Source organism: Sinocyclocheilus grahami, unplaced genomic scaffold (assembly GCF_001515645.1).
Source record: "Sinocyclocheilus grahami isolate Dianchi unplaced genomic scaffold, SAMN03320097.WGS_v1.1 scaffold547.1, whole genome shotgun sequence".
Taxonomy (NCBI): Eukaryota; Metazoa; Chordata; class Actinopteri; order Cypriniformes; family Cyprinidae; genus Sinocyclocheilus; species Sinocyclocheilus grahami.
Genome location: NW_015505726.1, coordinates 755,734 through 775,560, shown reverse-complemented (window position 1 = coordinate 775,560; position 19,827 = coordinate 755,734). Strand labels below are relative to the sequence as shown.

The window sequence follows — 19,827 nt, the reverse complement described above, 5'->3', positions numbered from 1 at the left end:
AACATTTCACTCTCTAAAATGTAGATGTCATTGTAACCTTATTTAGAGAAAAAATATATTTGATATATAATTTGGCTGTCTTTTAAATAAATCTTTCATATAAAGTTTTGGTCCTATGACCCACTAATAAATGTGGTAAATAATCGTGATTACAATATTGACCAAATGAATCATGATTATGATTTTTGTCATAATCAAGCAGCCCTACTATGCATAAAACTCAGCTCTCAGTAGTGAACGAAGTCTGTATGCAGAGCAAGTTTTTAGTTTTTCTGGCAATAATGCCTAACCTTATTTTCATGCATTCAATTGTGTTTTGCCCTATCAGTGTATTTATGCAAATAGTTTACCTTGAATCAATTTGAGCCACATCATAATTCCTTGAACCCGTTGTCATTTAACAAGCACAATTGCACGTATTTACATTAAATGGCTGAGTGCAATGTTGATCGTTATTACACATGTATGCTACTGTTAAAAGTCAGTAACATGTTTATCTTATTCATTTATTTAAAGCCTCTTGCTGTCACTTTTGATCAATTTAATGCATATTTGCTGAAGAAGTGGTACATAAAAATATATATATATATACATATATATCGAATGTTAGTGTTAATGGTTTCCTTAGTACATCAGTTACTTTACTGCCACCTAGCGGAAAAAATGAAATTGCTGGTTTAAATCTATTTAAATCAGTAGAGCATCAATTTATGCTCTATATTCTTGCACATGCAGGTGGATTCACAGAAGAACAGTTTCACTCCCATCAGCAGCAGCTGGTACAGATGCACAAACAGTTACAGCAGCAAGAACTCCAGCAGAACTCGACAGCACCAGAACTGCACACACACCTGCCTGTGAGTTTATACACTAAATGACAGACATTATGGTGCTTAACCTCACTCCCATTCTGTTCTGTAATTATGAATTCATCAAAAATGTTTTTCTTCTACAGAACACGGCGTCATCTGACTGCATGTCGAAGACTCTGGATTCGGCTAGTGCACACTTTGCTGCCTCTGCTGTGGTCAACACTCCTAACAATGAAAACAGGCCCCAGATCGCTAGTGTCAATGGCGTCCTTCCTAATACAGGCAAGTGCAACTTCATGTCATTTGAAGTCTAAAATTTTCAGTAGTTCTATTGCAATGTTTTAGTCCCAATATTTAAAAAAAATGCTTTATAGCTATACTATATAACTTAGTGGGGGAATAATAACAAAACTGTTAATGAGACCTACATTTATTTGGAGACTTATATCAAACTCTTTGTTTGGTGGTTAATTTAAAGAAAGTTAAGCATATTTGATTACTTAAATCGATTATTGAAATGATTCTTCTGTCTCCTGCAGGAAGCTTTAGACAAGCCAAATTGAACCGTTCTGTACAGAGTGGAGGTGGTGAGTCAGGCTCTTTAGTCCGGATGACGAATGCATCTCTGCCTCATGGCCACGGGCACCTGAGCACCGTGAGCACTGTGTCACCTGCCCATACGCACCACAGTGCACGCCTGTGCGCCCCTTCACCCTCAGCCTTAAAGTTGGCCAGTGTTGCTAACAGTCTGGACCGGGTACCCAAAGTCACCCCCACTAGTGCCATCGACATTGCCAGGTCTGAACCCAGACACAGCGCTTATTCTTATTCGCTTTACAGTGAAAATATTTTTTATAATTTTTTTTTGGGACGGCGAAAAATTAATTTAAATGTGTAATCTTTTTTTTTTTTTTTTTTTAGAATTGTTCAAAAGTTTGGGATTTTATGCTTTCGATAGAAATTAATTCTTATTAATGTTAAAAATAGTTTTGCTGCTTAATATTTTGTGGAAACCATGATTTTTTTTTGATGAATAGAAAGTTCAAAGGACAGAATTTATTTGACAAGTAACATAATAAAAATCATCAGAAGTGACAGTAATGACATTTAATGCATCCCTGCTGAATAAATGTATTGTTTAAAAAAAAATAGTTTAGTGTATCTTTCAATTTCAAATATAGAATGAAAAGTTTAAATAATATATCATATGTTCTATTGCTATTGCAGGGAGAATCACGAACCAGAGAGACTGGCTCTCAACGGATTGTCAGAGACCACAGTCGCCATGGAGGTCACATAGCCCATCCAAAAACACAGAGACTGCAGCGCTGAGAGCTGTGCGCTTCTACACCGACTTATACCCAATAACAGCATATCAAAATATTAAGAAATTTGTCAATATTATAAGTGTACATTTTGTAAAATTGGGAATTATCACTACCTTGTAAAATAGTATATTTGTATCATTTGTCTGTCTTTTCTGTTACATGAATCCTAGATTGTTTTTTTGTTTTTGTCATCATGCTTTTGCACTTGAAAATGCAAGCAAGACAAGTGCATCAGTTCATGTTGGGATCATGAGCATGAATATAGGTCCTGCGTCACTTGTTTTAACTATTTATTTTGCAATGTTTACATTTTTGTATCTCGTACAAATAAATCCGATTTTGTGACCACAAAATGCAGACATAGCTAGTATACCATGCTTTGTGCTTGTTTCTTTATAGGAAGAAGAAAGCTAAATTTGGTTTCACAGATATGTACTTTCAAAAAGGGTGATCTTCCCTCTCGAAATGTCAACCATTTTTAATTGGTTTATTTACTTGCCTTCCTCTCCTTGTCTTACCAAGAATAGTATGTTAATTCTGGAGACCAATGGGCTTCGTCAGAATGTGCTTATGAGAAGCTCCTCGAGAAATCGAGCGGAAGATCTTCAGTTTGTCATTTACATTCTGCTCTTCTGACGGAAGCCCTCGTGTCATTTGTCTTTAGCCGTTGCTGGTTAACCAGTGTTGAAGGAGCTGTTCAGGGTTCTGACTGGTGTTGTATTGAAAGTAAACTACAGGTCACAAATGCTGTCAGCCATCTTGTTTATGAATGCTGAAATTTATACATCCTCAGTCCAGTGTCTTCAAATAAATTTCCCCTTTTCAAATGGCCTTTTTAATGAAATGAGTGAATCTACTACCACAGCTGCCAGTCAACAATTACATTTCAGTTATGATAACTCGGACATGCGTGTTTTGTTTTTACGATGTTTAGGGAAAAGTACATAAGCCTATAGGCAGGCCTTCTTCATGAACTTAGCTTGACAGTCCATAGGGTTTGCTAGTGTGGACGTGACGGATCTTTAAAAGCTATTTTAACAATTCAAGGTGTGTTATTATTGTGGTCAGCTGGTGAGTGAGTGCTGCTTAGTATGATCAGTTTCTTGCGTTTTTGTTTCTTTTTAAAAAAAATTGTTTTTAGGATTTAATATGTAGTTTTAACAATGCAAGAATGGGCTTTAACCACCAGAGGGGGCAAATGAGATCTTCAAGCCGTATTGCCAGGAGGAAGCTGCTAGTTTGGCAGGTTCCCCAGAAGTATTGTGACCTGCTTCCTGCCGTTTTTTGCTCATGAAAGTCTTTGAGCCAATCACCTGAGCCCTACATGCTAAAAATCTGAACTCAACTGAAAATGACTTTCTCTCTCAATGCTGAGTGCCACACAGTCTCAGTATTCACATTTCAGGGGAATAAAGCTACAAAGTGCTTACTTCTAGTTGTCTCTGCATATTAAGCTGGGATAAGATGAAATATTTTAACATCGCCTTCAACTAATCACCAAAAGCAGCGCTGGCAAAGTTATGCCCTTACAGTCGCTCTTGAGATGGAAAAACGTAATTTCTTTAAAACAAAATCCACCCCAAACATTTGATTAGTAGTGCATACTGGCAACCCTAACAAAATAACACATGAACATAGCAAAAGCATTTTGTCTGATTTTTCTGTTTATTAATTTTTTTCTTAAATGGAGCTTGTGTCTAAAGACAGAAGAGTGTTTAGCTTATATACAAATGAGCAAAGAACAAAAAGTCATTTCAGATAGGAACATTTTAAAGGAAGTGTTCTGTTTGTATGGTTATTCGAAATAGATCTACAAAGTAAACGCAAATTCAAGAATACTTCAAATTGTGACGCTGCAGCATTGTGATCCAGATTATACACTAATTTGCTGAAACCTTTGAACGGGATCAAATTGAAATACAGTAGATGTTGCAAATGTTGAATACAACAGAATCACTTTTATATAAAAAAATCATACTTTTTCAGCAAGCTCATGGAATAAACTCTTTAATTATTAAATCACTTGCTGTCTAAACTGATTGGGCTTCTATATAGGCTAAAATCATTGTTAATCCCTTTTTGTTCTTGTGCGCAATATGTCCCTTTATTAGGCCTAATATTCATAAAATAGCATAAGACACTCATTACATGTACACTCAAATATAATATACCTCTTTGTGCAGAAAAAAGAATTTCACATTCTAGATTTAAAAAATATATATGTGAAAAAAAGGCCTATGAAAAAACAAGCGGGCACAAAAGCAACTCTTTTCACTGAATGAAAGGAAGCGCTGTAGATCTGCTGCTGCGTCAGAGGTTCATGTTCTTCATGGCTCGCAGATCAAAGTCTCCACAACAAACTTGTTTTCAAAATGGCGGATCGTGTGGCAGTTCAGAGCCTCACGTTTCTGCATACCTGCAGTGGAGCACATTCAGCTTTCAGACGTTTGAAATGTACTTGTTTATACGGTGAACATGAGACGAAATACTGCGCCTCCACCACTTATTTGTGCTTAAAACTTGAAAATGAGATCCACTGTGATGGTGGAGAGATGTAAACACTGTTTACTGTAAACAAAGTCTTATCAAATGCTTTGTTTGTGTACACTTACCCAGTATGGTTTCTCTGCGCTGCAGTCTGTACGTGTCTTTGTCTTTGCACAGTTTATTGATGTAATAGCCCAGATCACTGGTGCTGTCCAGCCTCTCTGTAATCATCATCTCCTCTCGCACAAGGTATGTCTGAGGAAGATACATTCCTGCCTGCAAAAACACACACACACACATCAACTTAACGTCTGAAATGCATTTGTGTGAAAAACACATTCACGCCAACACAAGACCCACCTACTGACACAAATTCACAGAATCTCCTGTTATTAATGTGGCTGGTTACCTTGATGTTGACCAGGAACTCCTGGAAATCTCTGGGCGGCATGACAATAGATGTGTTCAGGTTGATGATGTAGCATTTGTCCAGATTCAGGTCGAGGTAAGCAGTCAGTTTCTGACAGCACAGAATGACACACAGGGACTTAATTAATTAATTCAAGAAAACTATTTTAGAAGAATGAAAGATGTAACAAAATATTCAAGATTGAGGGAGGACCAAAAGTAAAATGAAAAGAATTAGTCCTTGACAAACCCATATTGATTATCCAGTAATGTAAATATGTCAGCTTATTAGGGTTCTGTGGGACTTTTTTTTTTTTACATTAAAAAATTGTGATGTTTTGCAACCTATAATCTCAGAAACTGAAAATTTCAGAAAACCAGTCCATCCCTGTTCAATTTATAATGGATACAAATGCAGCAGCGTGACTGATCATATGTTTATGGTGGTTATGGCTAAACACTGTGTGCGTGTGTGTGTGTTTTTGTACCATGGCGAAGTCATGCAGGATGCCAGCTGGATCGCCGTCTGCGAACTCAGGGACTGCTACTTTGATGAGCTCCACCTCATCGTCTTCGAAAAAACTCACATTCTCTTCAATCAGCCTCAGCGGCGCCTCAACCTCCACCTCCTCATCAAACTCATAGTCTTCCTCAAAGTACTTCAACCCACAGACAAACACCTGCTCCTCCTGGTGATATAAACACATACAGCATTAACACAAATTGACAACTACATTTCAAAGAGCAGTTCGGTACCAACAAAATGTACACTTATCTAAAGTCAAATTCATTATTTGCTCATTGTGGGAGGTGCATGACACATAAGCTTAACAATACTATGGTGTCTTAGGGGAAAAAAGCTTGATACAGAAATCATTTACAAGTACAAATCTAAATGTCCTGCTGTCTGAAAAATTCTGCATTTTTCTGGAAGAATATTTGTGACTTTCTCTCAAGATGTGTTCACTTTATAAAGAGACGTTTTTTTTCACATTTTAAATATTAGTGACTAGTTTCTTAGACCTTGCCAACATGTAAAATGGCTTGCACTGTTGCACATACATGTTTACTCTCAGTGCTATGCAGTCTAAGTTGTATCTTGCATAATTTTGTGATTTTTGAGGATGAGGGCAAGTCACGGGGATGTTTGCATATTGGCTTGTGGCTAATTTTGCTAGCTTCTACCAAGTGGCAGATGATTTTGAAGTATTTGCTGTTACAGAATTGCCAGGCTCCAACATCAGCCAATCGCAGCGCTCACCATCACCAGAATTCTGATCACACACGCCTGCTACTCATCCTGCTCACTCAGTAGGACTGCTACAAACGCACACACCTCGTCTCACCTCATTGTCTGGTCTCGTTTGTACAAAGTGGACTACTTACCTGACTTTCTGAACTCCAGCGAGTCTTCCCTTCCTTCATGTCTCCAGTGTTCTCTGTTTACAATTCCTATTATCCGGGTACCAAGACTGTCAAAGCTGATGCCCTCTCCCGTCTTCATGCTCCAGAAGAGGTCACAGAGGAACCTGAGCCCATCTTGCCTCCCAACTTGATTCTGAGTCCCATCCAGTGGTCACAGCAACTAACCACATCCTCCAATGCCCTTGAAACAGCTCCACCGGGGTGTCCCAGTCAGCGCACCCCAATCATCACCCAGCAGCCATCAGCACACTCTCGCTGCTTAAAGATCCTTTCTGGTGGCACAACATGGCCAGGGACGTGAGAAGATTCTTTCAAGGCTGCTCTGACTGTGCCATCTCAAAGAGCCCAAGCCATCTACCAACAGGCAAGCTCCATCTGCTGCTGTTCACAATCGCCCGTGGTCACACCTAGGAGTGGACTTCATCAAAGACCTGGCCTCCTCTGATGGTAACACATGCATTCTTGTTGTCATTGATCGACTTTATAAATCATGTGATCTGCTTCCTCTCAATGAGATTCCCACTGCAATGCAAACTGCAGAACTCGTCTTCAATCACGTCTTTCATGTCTTCTGGATTCCCGAGGACATAGTATCAGACTGGGGTCCCCAGTTTATTGCAAAGGTATGGAAAGCTTTCTTCCCCCTCCTAGGTGTGACACTGAGCCTCTCATCTGATAACGAAACCCTGTGACGTGAGGTCAACCCTGGAACTCGATCAAACAACACACAGGGCAAGCTGAAATGTTCTGAAGTGTGGTTACATTTCTAGGGCCATATGGTTTCTGCGAAAACACGGACGGTATCGCGGAGTCCATTCATAAAAAAGTAATTTACTCTATAGCGCGGAATGCCACGGAATTCGTCAATTTTTGGATGAATATATCAAAAGTAGGTCCGCCACTTCATTCGAATCGCAATATGAACTAGTGTCTGTGAATATTAAAAAGCAAAAAGCTGGTTTAAATATGAATCCTGTATGTTCCACTTGCCTCTGTATTTATGAATGGCGGAAACGCAGTTTTGTTTACTACACGAATACTGAAGCATGCGTGATGCTCGCGATGATTTTCGGCCTCTGCGTCTCACTATATGACAGCATGAACACAAAAACTTTATCTCTAGAGCTGCTTCACGAGAATTTTACTGTTTCATTTGAGAAAACTAGCATCATCATTCTGTGTATTACACACAGAAACGTCATGGCAACCTGTCAAAATAAAAGTATGGTTTAACATGTAACAGAAATATATTACTCTTGTATTACTTTTGTACAGTATAATGTACATCTTTAAATATTCCATTTTCTATTAAATTTAAATAAAAAAATTAAATGATGAAAATAAATATTACAACCAGATTAATCACTTAATTGTAGAAAAAATTATACAATTATTAGCCTATTAATAATTTTTTTTTTTTCTTCCATGTATTAATTTCAACAGTAAACCTCAGTTTGTTTGCCAAAAAATAAAAGGGTTTAATTTTCATTTGGTTTAAAATAAATGTTTAATGCCTTCATTTGATTTTCAGAAAAATTAAAACAAGAATTTCTGTAATTACACAGACTCAGAAAATAAAGTACCAAAAAAAGTTACCGTTGGGTAACCCAACCCCAGTCCCCAGAGACAATACGGCCTTTCGCACCGCTTTAGTTCCAGAACTAAATGTACAGTACTAAAGTACTGGGACGATTTTGCGCGAACCATTTAAAGGGTTGCATTCACACCGAGAGTGTGTACTAAGAAGTGACGTAAGCCGGTCGACAGCGTCGTCATTTGTGCGCGGCGTTCAACAACAGAAACAAAGAAGAACAACATTAACAACAGGAGGATGGAGGACGCTGTGATCGGTGCTGTGTTTTTGTTGTGTCTCGCGGGTTTCACAGTAATGGACATGGAAAGTCGACGTAGTTTTCAACACTCATAATAATAAGAAATGTTTCTTGAGCATCAAAAAGAATCATTTCTGAAGGTTCACATAACACTGAAGACTGGAAGAAAGGCTGCTGAAAAAATCAGCTTTGCCATCGCAGACAAAAGTTACATTTTAAAATTGATAAAAATAAAAAAAACAGCTATTTAAACCAATAATATTTAGCAAATTACTGTTTTACTGTATTTTTAATCAAATAAATGCAGCCATTTAAGCATATTAAACAAGGCTTAAATCAAAAGAACAGGCCAACACTAGAATTAAAGTTGAAAGTTAAAATTGAAGTTAAAGAGTGATTTTCAAAGCACTAAAGGATACAATATGAATATTACTGGATAGAGATTCATTTTCCTTGTTCAAATGAACGCCTTATTTTAAGCATTATGTAAAGTATAGAGTATACAACAGGGCCTGACTCTCCCCAGCCTGACCTTCAGCCTAAACTTTCAGTTGTGTCCCTGTAGACACTCACACACAGCTCACAGACAGCAGATATCATCTGCCATGAGAAACACCACAAATTAAACCAGAAAAACCTTAGTCTATTCAAATATTCCCAGAACCAGAAACATAGTAACGAAACAGTCCATGTGACATCAGTGTCTCAACTTCAATTTTACGAAGCTACGAGAATACTTTTTGTGCGCAAAGAAAACAAAAATAACAATTTATTCAACAATTCTTCTCCCCGAGTTACCACATTGATTACGTTCAGGGGAAACGTGCATGTGTATGCGTCATGGTACTATCCAAAATGGCAGAAGACGGTAACTTGGGGGAGAAGAATTGTTGAATAAAGTCGTTATTTTTGTTTTCTTTGCGCACAAAAAGTATTTTTGTAGCTTCGCAAAATTGAAGTTGAGCCACTGATGTCACATGGACTGTTTTACCGATGTCCTTACTACGTTTCTGGGTCTGGGAATATTTCAGTTGCGTTGCTGTCTATGGGAGGGTCAGAGAGCTCTCAGATTTCATCAAAAATATCTTAATTAGTGTTCCGAAAATGAGCAAAGGTCTTACGGGTTTGGAACGACATGAGGGTGAGTAATTAATCACAGAATTTTCATTTTTGGGCAAACCATCCCTTTAAGTTGAAGTCTAACTTTCTTATTCTTGGCTTGCAGTTCTGTCTCCTTATGCAATACACAAATTTTCTTCAAAGTTGCCTGTATCATAAACATGTTTGAGAGTGCACACATAAAACATGTCTCAACACGTCTGTCTTCCACAACCCATGAAAAGCACTCACATATATAACAGTGAAGTCCCCTGGTAGTGAGTGTAAAATATTTCTAAAGTGTGTTGTGAGAAACGCAGTTAAATTATTCTGAAAGAATACCATTCAGAGAAACACAACCATGTTTACTGCTTCCATCACACAAAACACACACACACACACACACACAAAATGGTTAAGTCCACTTTGCAGGGCACTTGGTCAACTGGAATGCACCTACTGCTTAACAATCTCAATTTCAATTTTACATCTGTAAGTGCCCCCCTTGAAGTCAGAGGTAACCACACCACTGGCCCATAGTCAAGCCTTGATTTGGTAATTTTTAACTAGTGCGGCCCACCCACATAACTTCTATGTGGGTGAAGTCTGTCATCCATTTTCTTTCTATTCCATTCTATTCTATTCTATACTGTCACTTGTGTCACAAGTATTACATTTTTTTTCTAATAAAAATAATCAGTGAAGAGTTATCGCATACAAATATAATAAAGAAAAAGTGTCAGTGAGGCAACAACAAACACATGCACAAACAAGCAGCCCAGTACAGTCTGTTCAGGCAGTCTCACACCCAACACTACCAGGAAATTATGCATTTATTAACATTTTATTACACTTACAAAAACGTACTATGGTAAGGTTTCTGTCAAAATACCGTAGTAACTAATTGCACTTATTTTCACTTAACTAAGTGAACTTGGTATCAGTAAACATCCCATAGGGGATTGTGCAAATTCGTTTTAATTTTTTTATTAGATTATCAAAACATATAAGTTGAATACATCAAAATAAATTACAATTAAACACATAAAATATTATTTATAGTAAAAAATGACAAAAATGATGGACATAAGTTACTGAATAAAAACTTTTAATTTTTTACTTTGTGGACTAAGACAGCTCTTTATATTAAAAAGGGCAGGTAGTTCCAATTTAATATCAATTTAAGGAGGTGAAAAGAACTGCGGTAACTTTTTAACAGAGTATAGTGATTACAAGAGTGATTACCCGTCTTTGACAAACTTTAGGACGTCAGCCATTTTATAACACTTTCAGTCAACCTGATCAAAGTTTGATGAGCAAGCCTAAACAAAGAAACCCATTTACTTCTGCATTTGGGATACTTTCTATACTTCTCTCAAGATAATATAAAAAACAATGTGCACATATAACCGGACTTTTCGATTAGAAGTCTTAATTACGAGATAATATTGAACCCAAACATTCCTAAAATGCGGTTACGCAATTCAATAGAAGTAAATCTACATCAAGATTTGTTAGTAACGTTAGTACCTGTACACCAGGAATGAGAATGTCCTTCTTTGGATCCTTTATGGCGAGAGCCTTGTTAAAAGAAACTTTAACCATATTGAACAGTTTCTGTAAGAGGTTATTTCCGCGAGATCGAGGAAGAAAGATAGCGCAAAATGAAAGCGTTTAGTTTCCTGATCAGCAGCGATGTCTGTGTGTGACGCAAATGACAGATCTTCACTTCTACAGCTCTCACTGCCTCTAGTGACAACTACTAGAAAATCCACTTGGAAAGTACCACTATGGCAAGCACTTTCTATTTCTCAATGCATTGTTAGAATTGATTATTTTAAAATGACCAGTACTTTTAATTACAGTTAAATGTAGAATATATAAGGACACAATTATAGTAACAACTAACATCTGGAATAATTCTTGAGAACCACAAAGCTGTAGTCTCGTCTAGGCGTCAGTGGACTTCAGCAGACTTCTGGGTGCCTCAAGATGACTTAAAAGGATTGTTTTTTAAAAGACAAAACAAGCTTTGAAAAAGCCCAAACAATAAGCTTTGAATATTGTTGGACACACTGTTTCCAACTTTAGTAATCAAAAGGTTGAGAACCACAGGGTATAACTGCAAAAAAAAAAAAAACTTTGTTTCCAGTTGTTGCTATTGTTAACAACAGTCTTTACTTTTATTTGTAACTATTAATTTGATGATTTAATTAAATTCTTCAGCTAAATCATTTCAATTAAATTCTTAACAGTAAGATTCGAAATGTTAATTAAGATGACAACAAGTGGATTTTTGCTTATTGACAAATCATATCATATCTGAATCACATATCTCTCTGGAATATGATTAGACGGACACATTCCCCACTGACTGCCATTCAAATAGAACATTTGCAATTTAAACATACAATGCAAAATATGCTAATAATCGAGCAATGACCAGCGCTGAGAAAATGAACAAGTACCAAATTACAACGGCATCTATAAGTGACAGGTATTGCAGTCATAACCAGTTATATGTTCTTCGTCGTTTACTCCGAGAACTGTTTATATCAGGGCTGTCCAAACTCGGTCCTGGAGGGCCGGTGTCCTGCAGAGTTTAGCTCTAACTTGCCTCAACACACCTGACTGGAAGTTTCTATGCCTAAGAGCTTGATTAGCTGGTTCAGGTGTGTTTAATTAGGGTTGGAGCTAAACTCTGCAGGACACCGGCCCTCCAGGACCGAGTTTGGACAGCCCTGGTTTATATGAACACTACGGATAATATTTTATTGAGAGCGATTGTATATTGTGGTCCTTCTGCCAACAGGCGTCACTGTCTGACTCTGGCTTCTGCGTGTTATTTTTCACGCATGCGCAAGCGAGGAGAAACAGTCATGGCGGCGGCGGCGGCAGAGAAATCGACGAAAGAGAAGCTTTTATCCACTCTGGATGATATTGAAGTTTTATCCAGGTTTGTCTTCATATATTCTGCATGTTTAGATGAAATAAACTTTTTCTGTCTGCTTTTTTTTAGCTGTTACAAAGCAGAATTATATTAAACTGCTAGTTCATTCATGAAATTCCCAGTGATTCCTGCTAACAGTTGCTGGATTCGATCATAATGGAATCAATAAGTCACAGTCTCCTTTGTCCACTCGAGTCTGCTGTTTTCACAACTGTTAACACATTATACACTAAGTTACTACTATTCACACACACACACACCTCCTCTTCGGTTCTCTTATGTTCTTGTTTGTGTTGCAGAGAGCTGATAGAGATGCTGGCGCTGTCCAGGACACAGAAACTGCCCCAGCCTGGAGAGGACACAGATGTGAGAGACACTGTTTACACACACAAGTACAGACAATACTTAGGACATCACTGAAATCTCAAGAAGAAGACAGATTTTTAAATTCTGATTTAGCCTGGGGAAAAGAAAAAAAAATCCTGAGAAATCCTAACTAAGAAATACATTTTGCATTATCTGTTTAATTCGAGTTAGCATTAGTATCAATATGGCCTTGTGAATTGCTGTGTAGCACATGAGTTGACCGTATGCTGCTTCTGTGAGCAGATACTGGAGCTGTTAGTGCAGAGAGATAAAGAGTTCCAGGAGCTCATGCAGATGGCGGTGGAGCAGGGCAAAGTGCACCAGGAGATGCAGGCTCTGGAGAAGGAAGTTGAGAAGAGAGACAGCGATATCCAGCAGCTCCAGAAACAACTCAAAGAGGCTGAGCATATACTGGTAACTGAGCCAATGCATGTTTATTTCAGGAACATTCAGTTACAGATCAGTATGCTTTATTACTTTACAAACCATCACCTTTTGTGCAATTTTGTAGATATTTAATTTCCAACAATAACAACTGCTTGTTGTGTTGTTGTGAGTTGTTTGATTTGAGAAAAATCATTGGTCATTTGAAATTACAAAATTAACAAAGAGCATTACAAATGTATTTTGATTACTTTGAACTCACAACGAGGACACTTTAAAAAAAAACAACATCAACATTGTTATATGTAATTACTATAGGAATTACAGCAAATTATGCATAATTACAAGCAACTAACCCTAAACCAAACCTTAAACATATAGTATGTTGTCAACTAATATTAACCAGTATGTATTTGTGTATTTACACTGTAACAAGGACACTTTAAGATAAAGTGCAACACACAGCTTTTTATACAAACTGTTTAACACAATATTTATGAATCAGTTCCTTAAACTGGAAATAATTCAGTTTTTCATTCATTATCAGGCCACTGCCGTCTACCAAGCCAAAGAAAAGCTGAAGTCTATTGAAAAGGCCAGAAAAGGTATTATTGTGTTATTAAAATTATGACCATATTTTCTGGAAAATAAGTCTCACCTGACCAATATCATACTAGGTCATATCTGCGTTTTGCATTGTTGAGAGAGCGAGGGGGGGGGGGGTGCCTTAATAACACAATAATACCTTTTCTGGCCTTTTCAATAGACTTCAGCTTTTCTTTGGCTTGGTAGACGGCAGTGGCCTGATAATGAATGAAAAACTGAATTATTTCCAGTTTAAGGAACTGATTCATAAATATTGTGTTAAACAGTTTGTATAAAAAGCTGTGTGTTGCACTTTATCTTAAAGTGTCCTTGTTACAGTGTAAATACACAAATACATACTGGTTAATATTAGTTGACAACATACTATATGTTTAAGGTTTGGTTTAGGGTTAGTTGCTTGTAATTATGCATAATTTGCTGTAATTCCTATAGTAATTACATATAACAATGTTGATGTTGTTTTTTTTTAAAGTGTCCTCGTTGTGAGTTCAAAGTAATCAAAATACATTTGTAATGCTCTTTGTTAATTTTGTAATTTCAAATGACCAATGATTTTTCTCAAATCAAACAACTCACAACAACACAACAAGCAGTTGTTATTGTTGGAAATTAAATATCTACAAAATTGCACAAAAGGTGATGGTTTGTAAAGTAATAAAGCATACTGATCTGTAACTGAATGTTCCTGAAATAAACATGCATTGGCTCAGTTACCAGTATATGCTCAGCCTCTTTGAGTTGTTTCTGGAGCTGCTGGATATCGCTGTCTCTCTTCTCAACTTCCTTCTCCAGAGCCTGCATCTCCTGGTGCACTTTGCCCTGCTCCACCGCCATCTGCATGAGCTCCTGGAACTCTTTATCTCTCTGCACTAACAGCTCCAGTATCTGCTCACAGAAGCAGCATACGGTCAACTCATGTGCTACACAGCAATTCACAAGGCCATATTGATACTAATGCTAACTCGAATTAAACAGATAATGCAAAATGTATTTCTTAGTTAGGATTTCTCAGGATTTTTTTTTCTTTTCCCCAGGCTAAATCAGAATTTAAAAATCTGTCTTCTTCTTGAGATTTCAGTGATGTCCTAAGTATTGTCTGTACTTGTGTGTGTAAACAGTGTCTCTCACATCTGTGTCCTCTCCAGGCTGGGGCAGTTTCTGTGTCCTGGACAGCGCCAGCATCTCTATCAGCTCTCTGCAACACAAACAAGAACATAAGAGAACCGAAGAGGAGGTGTGTGTGTGTGTGAATAGTAGTAACTTAGTGTATAATGTGTGAACAGTTGTGAAAACAGCAGACTCGAGTGGACAAAGGAGACTGTGACTTATTGATTCCATTATGATCGAATCCAGCAACTGTTAGCAGGAATCACTGGGAATTTCATGAATGAACTAGAAGTTTAATATAATTCTGCTTTGTAACAGCTAAAAAAAAAAGCAGACAGAAAAAGTGTATTTCATCTAAACATGCAGAATATATGAAGACAAACCTGGATAAAACTTCAATATCATCCAGAGTGGATAAAAGCTTCTCTTTCGTCGATTTCTCTGCCGCCGCCGCCGCCATGACTGTTTCTCCTCGCTTGCGCATGCGTGAAAAATAACACGCAGAAGCCAGAGTCAGACAGTGACGCCTGTTGGCAGAAGGACCACAATATACAATCGCTCTCAATAAAATATTATCCGTAGTGTTCATATAAACCAGGGCTGTCCAAACTCGATCCTGGAGGGCCGGTGTCCTGCAGAGTTTAGCTCCAACCCTAATTAAACACACCTGAACCAGCTAATCAAGCTCTTAGGCATAGAAACTTCCAGTCAGGTGTGTTGAGGCAAGTTAGAGCTAAACTCTGCAGGACACCGGCCCTCCAGGATCGAGTTTGGACAGCCCTGGTTTATATGAACACTACGGATAATATTTTATTGAGAGCGATTGTATATTGTGGTCCTTCTGCCAACAGGCGTCACTGTCTGACTCTGGCTTCTGCGTGTTATTTTTCACGCATGCGCAAGCGAGGAGAAACAGTCATGGCGGCGGCGGCGGCAGAGAAATCGACGAAAGAGAAGCTTTTATCCACTCTGGATGATATTGAAGTTTTATCCAGGTTTGTCTTCATATATTCTGCATGTTTAGATGAAATACACTTTTTCTGTCTGCTTTTTTTTTTAGCTGTTACAAAGCAGAATTATATTAAACTTCTAGTTCATTCATGAAATTCCCAGTGATTCCTGCTAACAGTTGCTGGATTCGATCATAATGGAATCAATAAGTCACAGTCTCCTTTGTCCACTCGAGTCTGCTGTTTTCACAACTGTTCACACATTATACACTAAGTTACTACTATTCACACACACACACCTCCTCTTCGGTTCTCTTATGTTCTTGTTTGTGTTGCAGAGAGCTGATAGAGATGCTGGCGCTGTCCAGGACACAGAAACTGCCCCAGCCTGGAGAGGACACAGATGTGAGAGACACTGTTTACACACACAAGTACAGACAATACTTAGGACATCACTGAAATCTCAAGAAGAAGACAGATTTTTAAATTCTGATTTAGCCTGGGGAAAAGAAAAAAAAATCCTGAGAAATCCTAACTAAGAAATACATTTTGCATTATCTGTTTAATTCGAGTTAGCATTAGTATTAATATAGCCTTGTGAATTGCTGTGTAGCACATGAATTGACCGTATGCTGCTTCTGTGAGCAGATACTGGAGCTGTTAGTGCAGAGAGATAAAGAGTTCCAGGAGCTCATGCAGACGGCGGTGGAGCAGGGCAAAGTGCACCAGGAGATGCAGGCTCTGGAGAAGGAAGTTGAGAAGAGAGACAGCGATATCCAGCAGCTCCAGAAACAACTCAAAGAGGCTGAGCATATACTGGTAACTGAGCCAATGCATGTTTATTTCAGGAACATTCAGTTACAGATCAGTATGCTTTATTACTTTACAAACCATCACCTTTTGTGCAATTTTGTAGATATTTAATTTCCAACAATAACAACTGCTTGTTGTGTTGTTGTGAGTTGTTTGATTTGAGAAAAATCATTGGTCATTTGAAATTACAAAATTAACAAAGAGCATTACAAATGTATTTTGATTACTTTGAACTCACAACGAGGACACTTTAAAAAAAAACAACATCAACATTGTTATATGTAATTACTATAGGAATTACAGCAAATTATGCATAATTACAAGCAACTCAATATGGCCTTGTGAATTGCTGTGTAGCACATGAGTTGACCGTATGCTGCTTCTGTGAGCAGATACTGGAGCTGTTAGTGCAGAGAGATAAAGAGTTCCAGGAGCTCATGCAGATGGCGGTGGAGCAGGGCAAAGTGCACCAGGAGATGCAGGCTCTGGAGAAGGAAGTTGAGAAGAGAGACAGCGATATCCAGCAGCTCCAGAAACAACTCAAAGAGGCTGAGCATATACTGGTAACTGAGCCAATGCATGTTTATTTCAGGAACATTCAGTTACAGATCAGTATGCTTTATTACTTTACAAACCATCACCTTTTGTGCAATTTTGTAGATATTTAATTTCCAACAATAACAACTGCTTGTTGTGTTGTTGTGAGTTGTTTGATTTGAGAAAAATCATTGGTCATTTGAAATTACAAAATTAACAAAGAGCATTACAAATGTATTTTGATTACTTTGAACTCACAACGAGGACACTTTAAAAAAAAACAACATCAACATTGTTATATGTAATTACTATAGGAATTACAGCAAATTATGCATAATTACAAGCAACTAACCCTAAACCAAACCTTAAACATATAGTATGTTGTCAACTAATATTAACCAGTATGTATTTGTGTATTTACACTGTAACAAGGACACTTTAAGATAAAGTGCAACACACAGCTTTTTATACAAACTGTTTAACACAATATTTATGAATCAGTTCCTTAAACTGGAAATAATTCAGTTTTTCATTCATTATCAGGCCACTGCCGTCTACCAAGCCAAAGAAAAGCTGAAGTCTATTGAAAAGGCCAGAAAAGGTATTATTGTGTTATTAAAATTATGACCATATTTTCTGGAAAATAAGTCTCACCTGACCAATATCATACTAGGTCATATCTGCGTTTTGCATTGTTGAGAGAGCGAGGGGGGGGGGGGGGGCGGGGGTGGTGAAAAGTTGCTGTGTTATTAAAATTATGACCATATTTTCTGGAAAATAAGTCTCACCTGACCAATATCATACTAGGTCATATCTGCGTTTTGCATTGTTGAGAGAGCGAGGGGGGGGGGGATGCTGAGATGCTGAAAAGGTTCATCGGTATACAAGACACTTAATTATTACTTTCTGGAGCATTATAAACACTGTAAAGATGTATTTTAGTTTCCTTCACTCCAAGAAATCTTAAATGGTACTCAAATGAACAGAAATGTAAAATATAAGTATAATATAAACATTCATTATTATAAAAAAAAAACACATTATAAACTCCAAGCCTAAAGGAATTGATTTAAACTGACAGAGAAAAACCATTATACAAATAAACTTGGCCTCACATATGCTTGACATTAATTTAAGCCTCTTTGGTTTTTAAGTTCCAGCATGTTTCAGATGATTTAAAATGTGACGCATGTTCAGGAAAATACAGGAGTTCTCAGTAGAATTGATTAAGTCATAATACTGAGATGCAAGTACTTGTATTTTATTTACTTGATTTAATGTATTGATTTACCATAGTATCAAATAGATGCTGCTCTAGTTAAAAATCGACTCTTGTCTCACTCTTTTTGTGTGTTTTCACCAGGGAGCATCTCTTCAGAGGAGATCATCAAATATGCTCACAGGATCAGTGCCAGTAACGCAGTGTGTGCTCCACTCAACTGGGTTCCAGGTAAACGGACAGTATTTTTTTTCCCTGTGTCCAATTCTTTTATTCATCTCTTTCACTCATGTGATTTCCTTAGAAACATGTTCGGTTATATTTGTTCTTGTTCTTATGATGTGCATGTATGTGTAGGTGACCCCCGCAGGCCGTACCCCACTGATCTGGAGATGCGCAGTGGAATACTGGGTAACATGAGCAACATGCCCACCAACGGAGTGAACGGGCACCTGCCAGGAGACGCATTGGCTGCTGGGAGATTACCAGGCAGGTTCACTCTTCTGTTTCCTCCTCCGTCTGCACTCTTTTCTCTTCCCGGTTGTCTTTATCATACAAATATTGTGGTTTGTGTGTGAACATGCACTTTTCTGTTGAAGTACAGAATGTTTCCTTGATGTTTATTTTTTGTTAATGTCTTTCTCCTTTCTTTTTTAGATATTCTAACCCCACAATATCCTTGGCAGTCCGCTGATGTTTCCATGGGGATTCTGCCTCCTCACCATGGCAACGATTTTGGCCTGGAGCCACCTGGTCATAACAAGGAAAATGAAGATGATGTCGAGGCCATGTCAACAGATTCCTCCAGCAGCAGCAGTGACTCTGACTGACTGTGTGTGTGTGTGTGTGTGTCCACAGTAAAGAAAGAGTGTTGTCTGCATCTAGTTTCTGTGATTGTGGAGATCCAGATGGCAACATATACTGCTTTCAGGAGGACCAAACCTACATGGGTCCTCTTTTCAGCAAAGCCTCATTTGCTTGGTTTTTTCATTCTCCAGATGCCTTGCAGTCATCATTTGTTTGTATCATTTTATCCCACTGGCCTCAAATGTCACCAGTGCGTCGTTTTCATTGTATGCAGAGTGACAGGCACATTTGCATTTATTTGTAATCTAGTGAAGCATTACTGGTTTACAGTTGGAATATAAATAGCAATGTAAATACCTCTGAACTTTCAGACTCTGTAAATAAAACTTTATATATATATATATATATATAATTGTTTTTTTTTTCATTTAACCTTGTCTGTTTTGTGTATACAGAAGGGCTGTGTAGTTTTAAAATGGTTTGTTTCGCCTGTGGAGCTGAGGTAAGGTAGTAAAGGAATAGGTCTGATTTAAATGACCCCTCGGGTTCAGTTTTCCAATATATATATACCATGACCTCTAAAAATGCTTGCACAGATCCTACTCTGTGCATGATCATTGCTCATAGACTGTCGACTTCGATTTATGACTGCTTGCAAGACAAAACATTGTTGATATTGCTGTAACATTCTGGTTAGG

General features: G+C 37.8%; 3 protein-coding genes across 4 annotated transcripts in view; 2 read left to right on the top strand and 1 right to left on the bottom strand.

Moving 5' to 3' along the window:
* epc2 (enhancer of polycomb homolog 2 (Drosophila)) overlaps positions 1-3,879 on the top strand; it is a 20,402-nt gene extending 16,523 nt beyond the window's left edge. Inside the window, 4 exon segments of the mRNA XM_016238774.1 lie at positions 736-857; positions 956-1,094; positions 1,352-1,610; positions 2,040-3,879. Coding sequence (XP_016094260.1) covers positions 736-857; positions 956-1,094; positions 1,352-1,610; positions 2,040-2,112 — 593 coding nt within the window. The 3' untranslated portion in view covers positions 2,113-3,879.
* On the bottom strand, positions 3,813-14,931 carry itm2bb (integral membrane protein 2Bb). Of its 2 annotated transcripts, XM_016238772.1 has the most exons (6): positions 14,926-14,931; positions 13,919-13,925; positions 5,524-5,725; positions 5,037-5,147; positions 4,753-4,903; positions 3,813-4,556 (listed from the first exon to the last, which is right to left on the bottom strand). In XM_016238772.1, coding segments are annotated over exons 2-6 (555 nt in total). In that variant the 5' UTR covers positions 13,921-13,925; positions 14,926-14,931; the 3' UTR covers positions 3,813-4,467. The 2 variants fall into 2 exon arrangements, with proteins under 2 accessions (XP_016094258.1, XP_016094257.1); XM_016238771.1 differs by lacking the exons at positions 13,919-13,925; positions 14,926-14,931 and having other exon boundaries at positions 5,524-7,141.
* Positions 14,932-15,644: 713 nt separating this feature from the next.
* med4 (mediator complex subunit 4) lies at positions 15,645-19,519 on the top strand. Its single transcript, XM_016238770.1, has 7 exons — positions 15,645-15,798; positions 16,092-16,158; positions 16,402-16,572; positions 17,647-17,704; positions 18,467-18,553; positions 18,680-18,811; positions 18,980-19,519. The coding sequence occupies exons 1-7, from the start codon at positions 15,698-15,700 to the stop codon at positions 19,150-19,152; spliced, it is 789 nt and encodes a 262-aa protein (XP_016094256.1). The 5' UTR covers positions 15,645-15,697; the 3' UTR covers positions 19,153-19,519.
* Positions 19,520-19,827: the final 308 nt, after the last annotated feature.

Bases quoted from the DNA above. Each gene is read 5' to 3' on its own strand.
- itm2bb (XM_016238771.1), bottom strand. From the start codon at position 5,742: ATGTGTTTATATCACCAGGAGGAGCAGGTGTTTGTCTGTGGGTTGAAG. The intron at 5,148-5,523 runs GTACAAAAACAC...CTGTGCTGTCAG, and splicing joins TCCTGCATGACTTCGCCATG to AAACTGACTGCTTACCTCGA. The intron at 4,904-5,036 runs GTAACCAGCCAC...GTGTTTTTGCAG, and splicing joins AGTTCCTGGTCAACATCAAG to GCAGGAATGTATCTTCCTCA.
- med4 (XM_016238770.1), top strand. From the start codon at position 15,698: ATGCGCAAGCGAGGAGAAACAGTCATGGCGGCGGCGGCGGCAGAGAAA. The intron at 17,705-18,466 runs GTATTATTGTGT...TGTTTTCACCAG, and splicing joins TATTGAAAAGGCCAGAAAAG to GGAGCATCTCTTCAGAGGAG. The intron at 18,812-18,979 runs GCAGGTTCACTC...TTTCTTTTTTAG, and splicing joins GGCTGCTGGGAGATTACCAG to ATATTCTAACCCCACAATAT.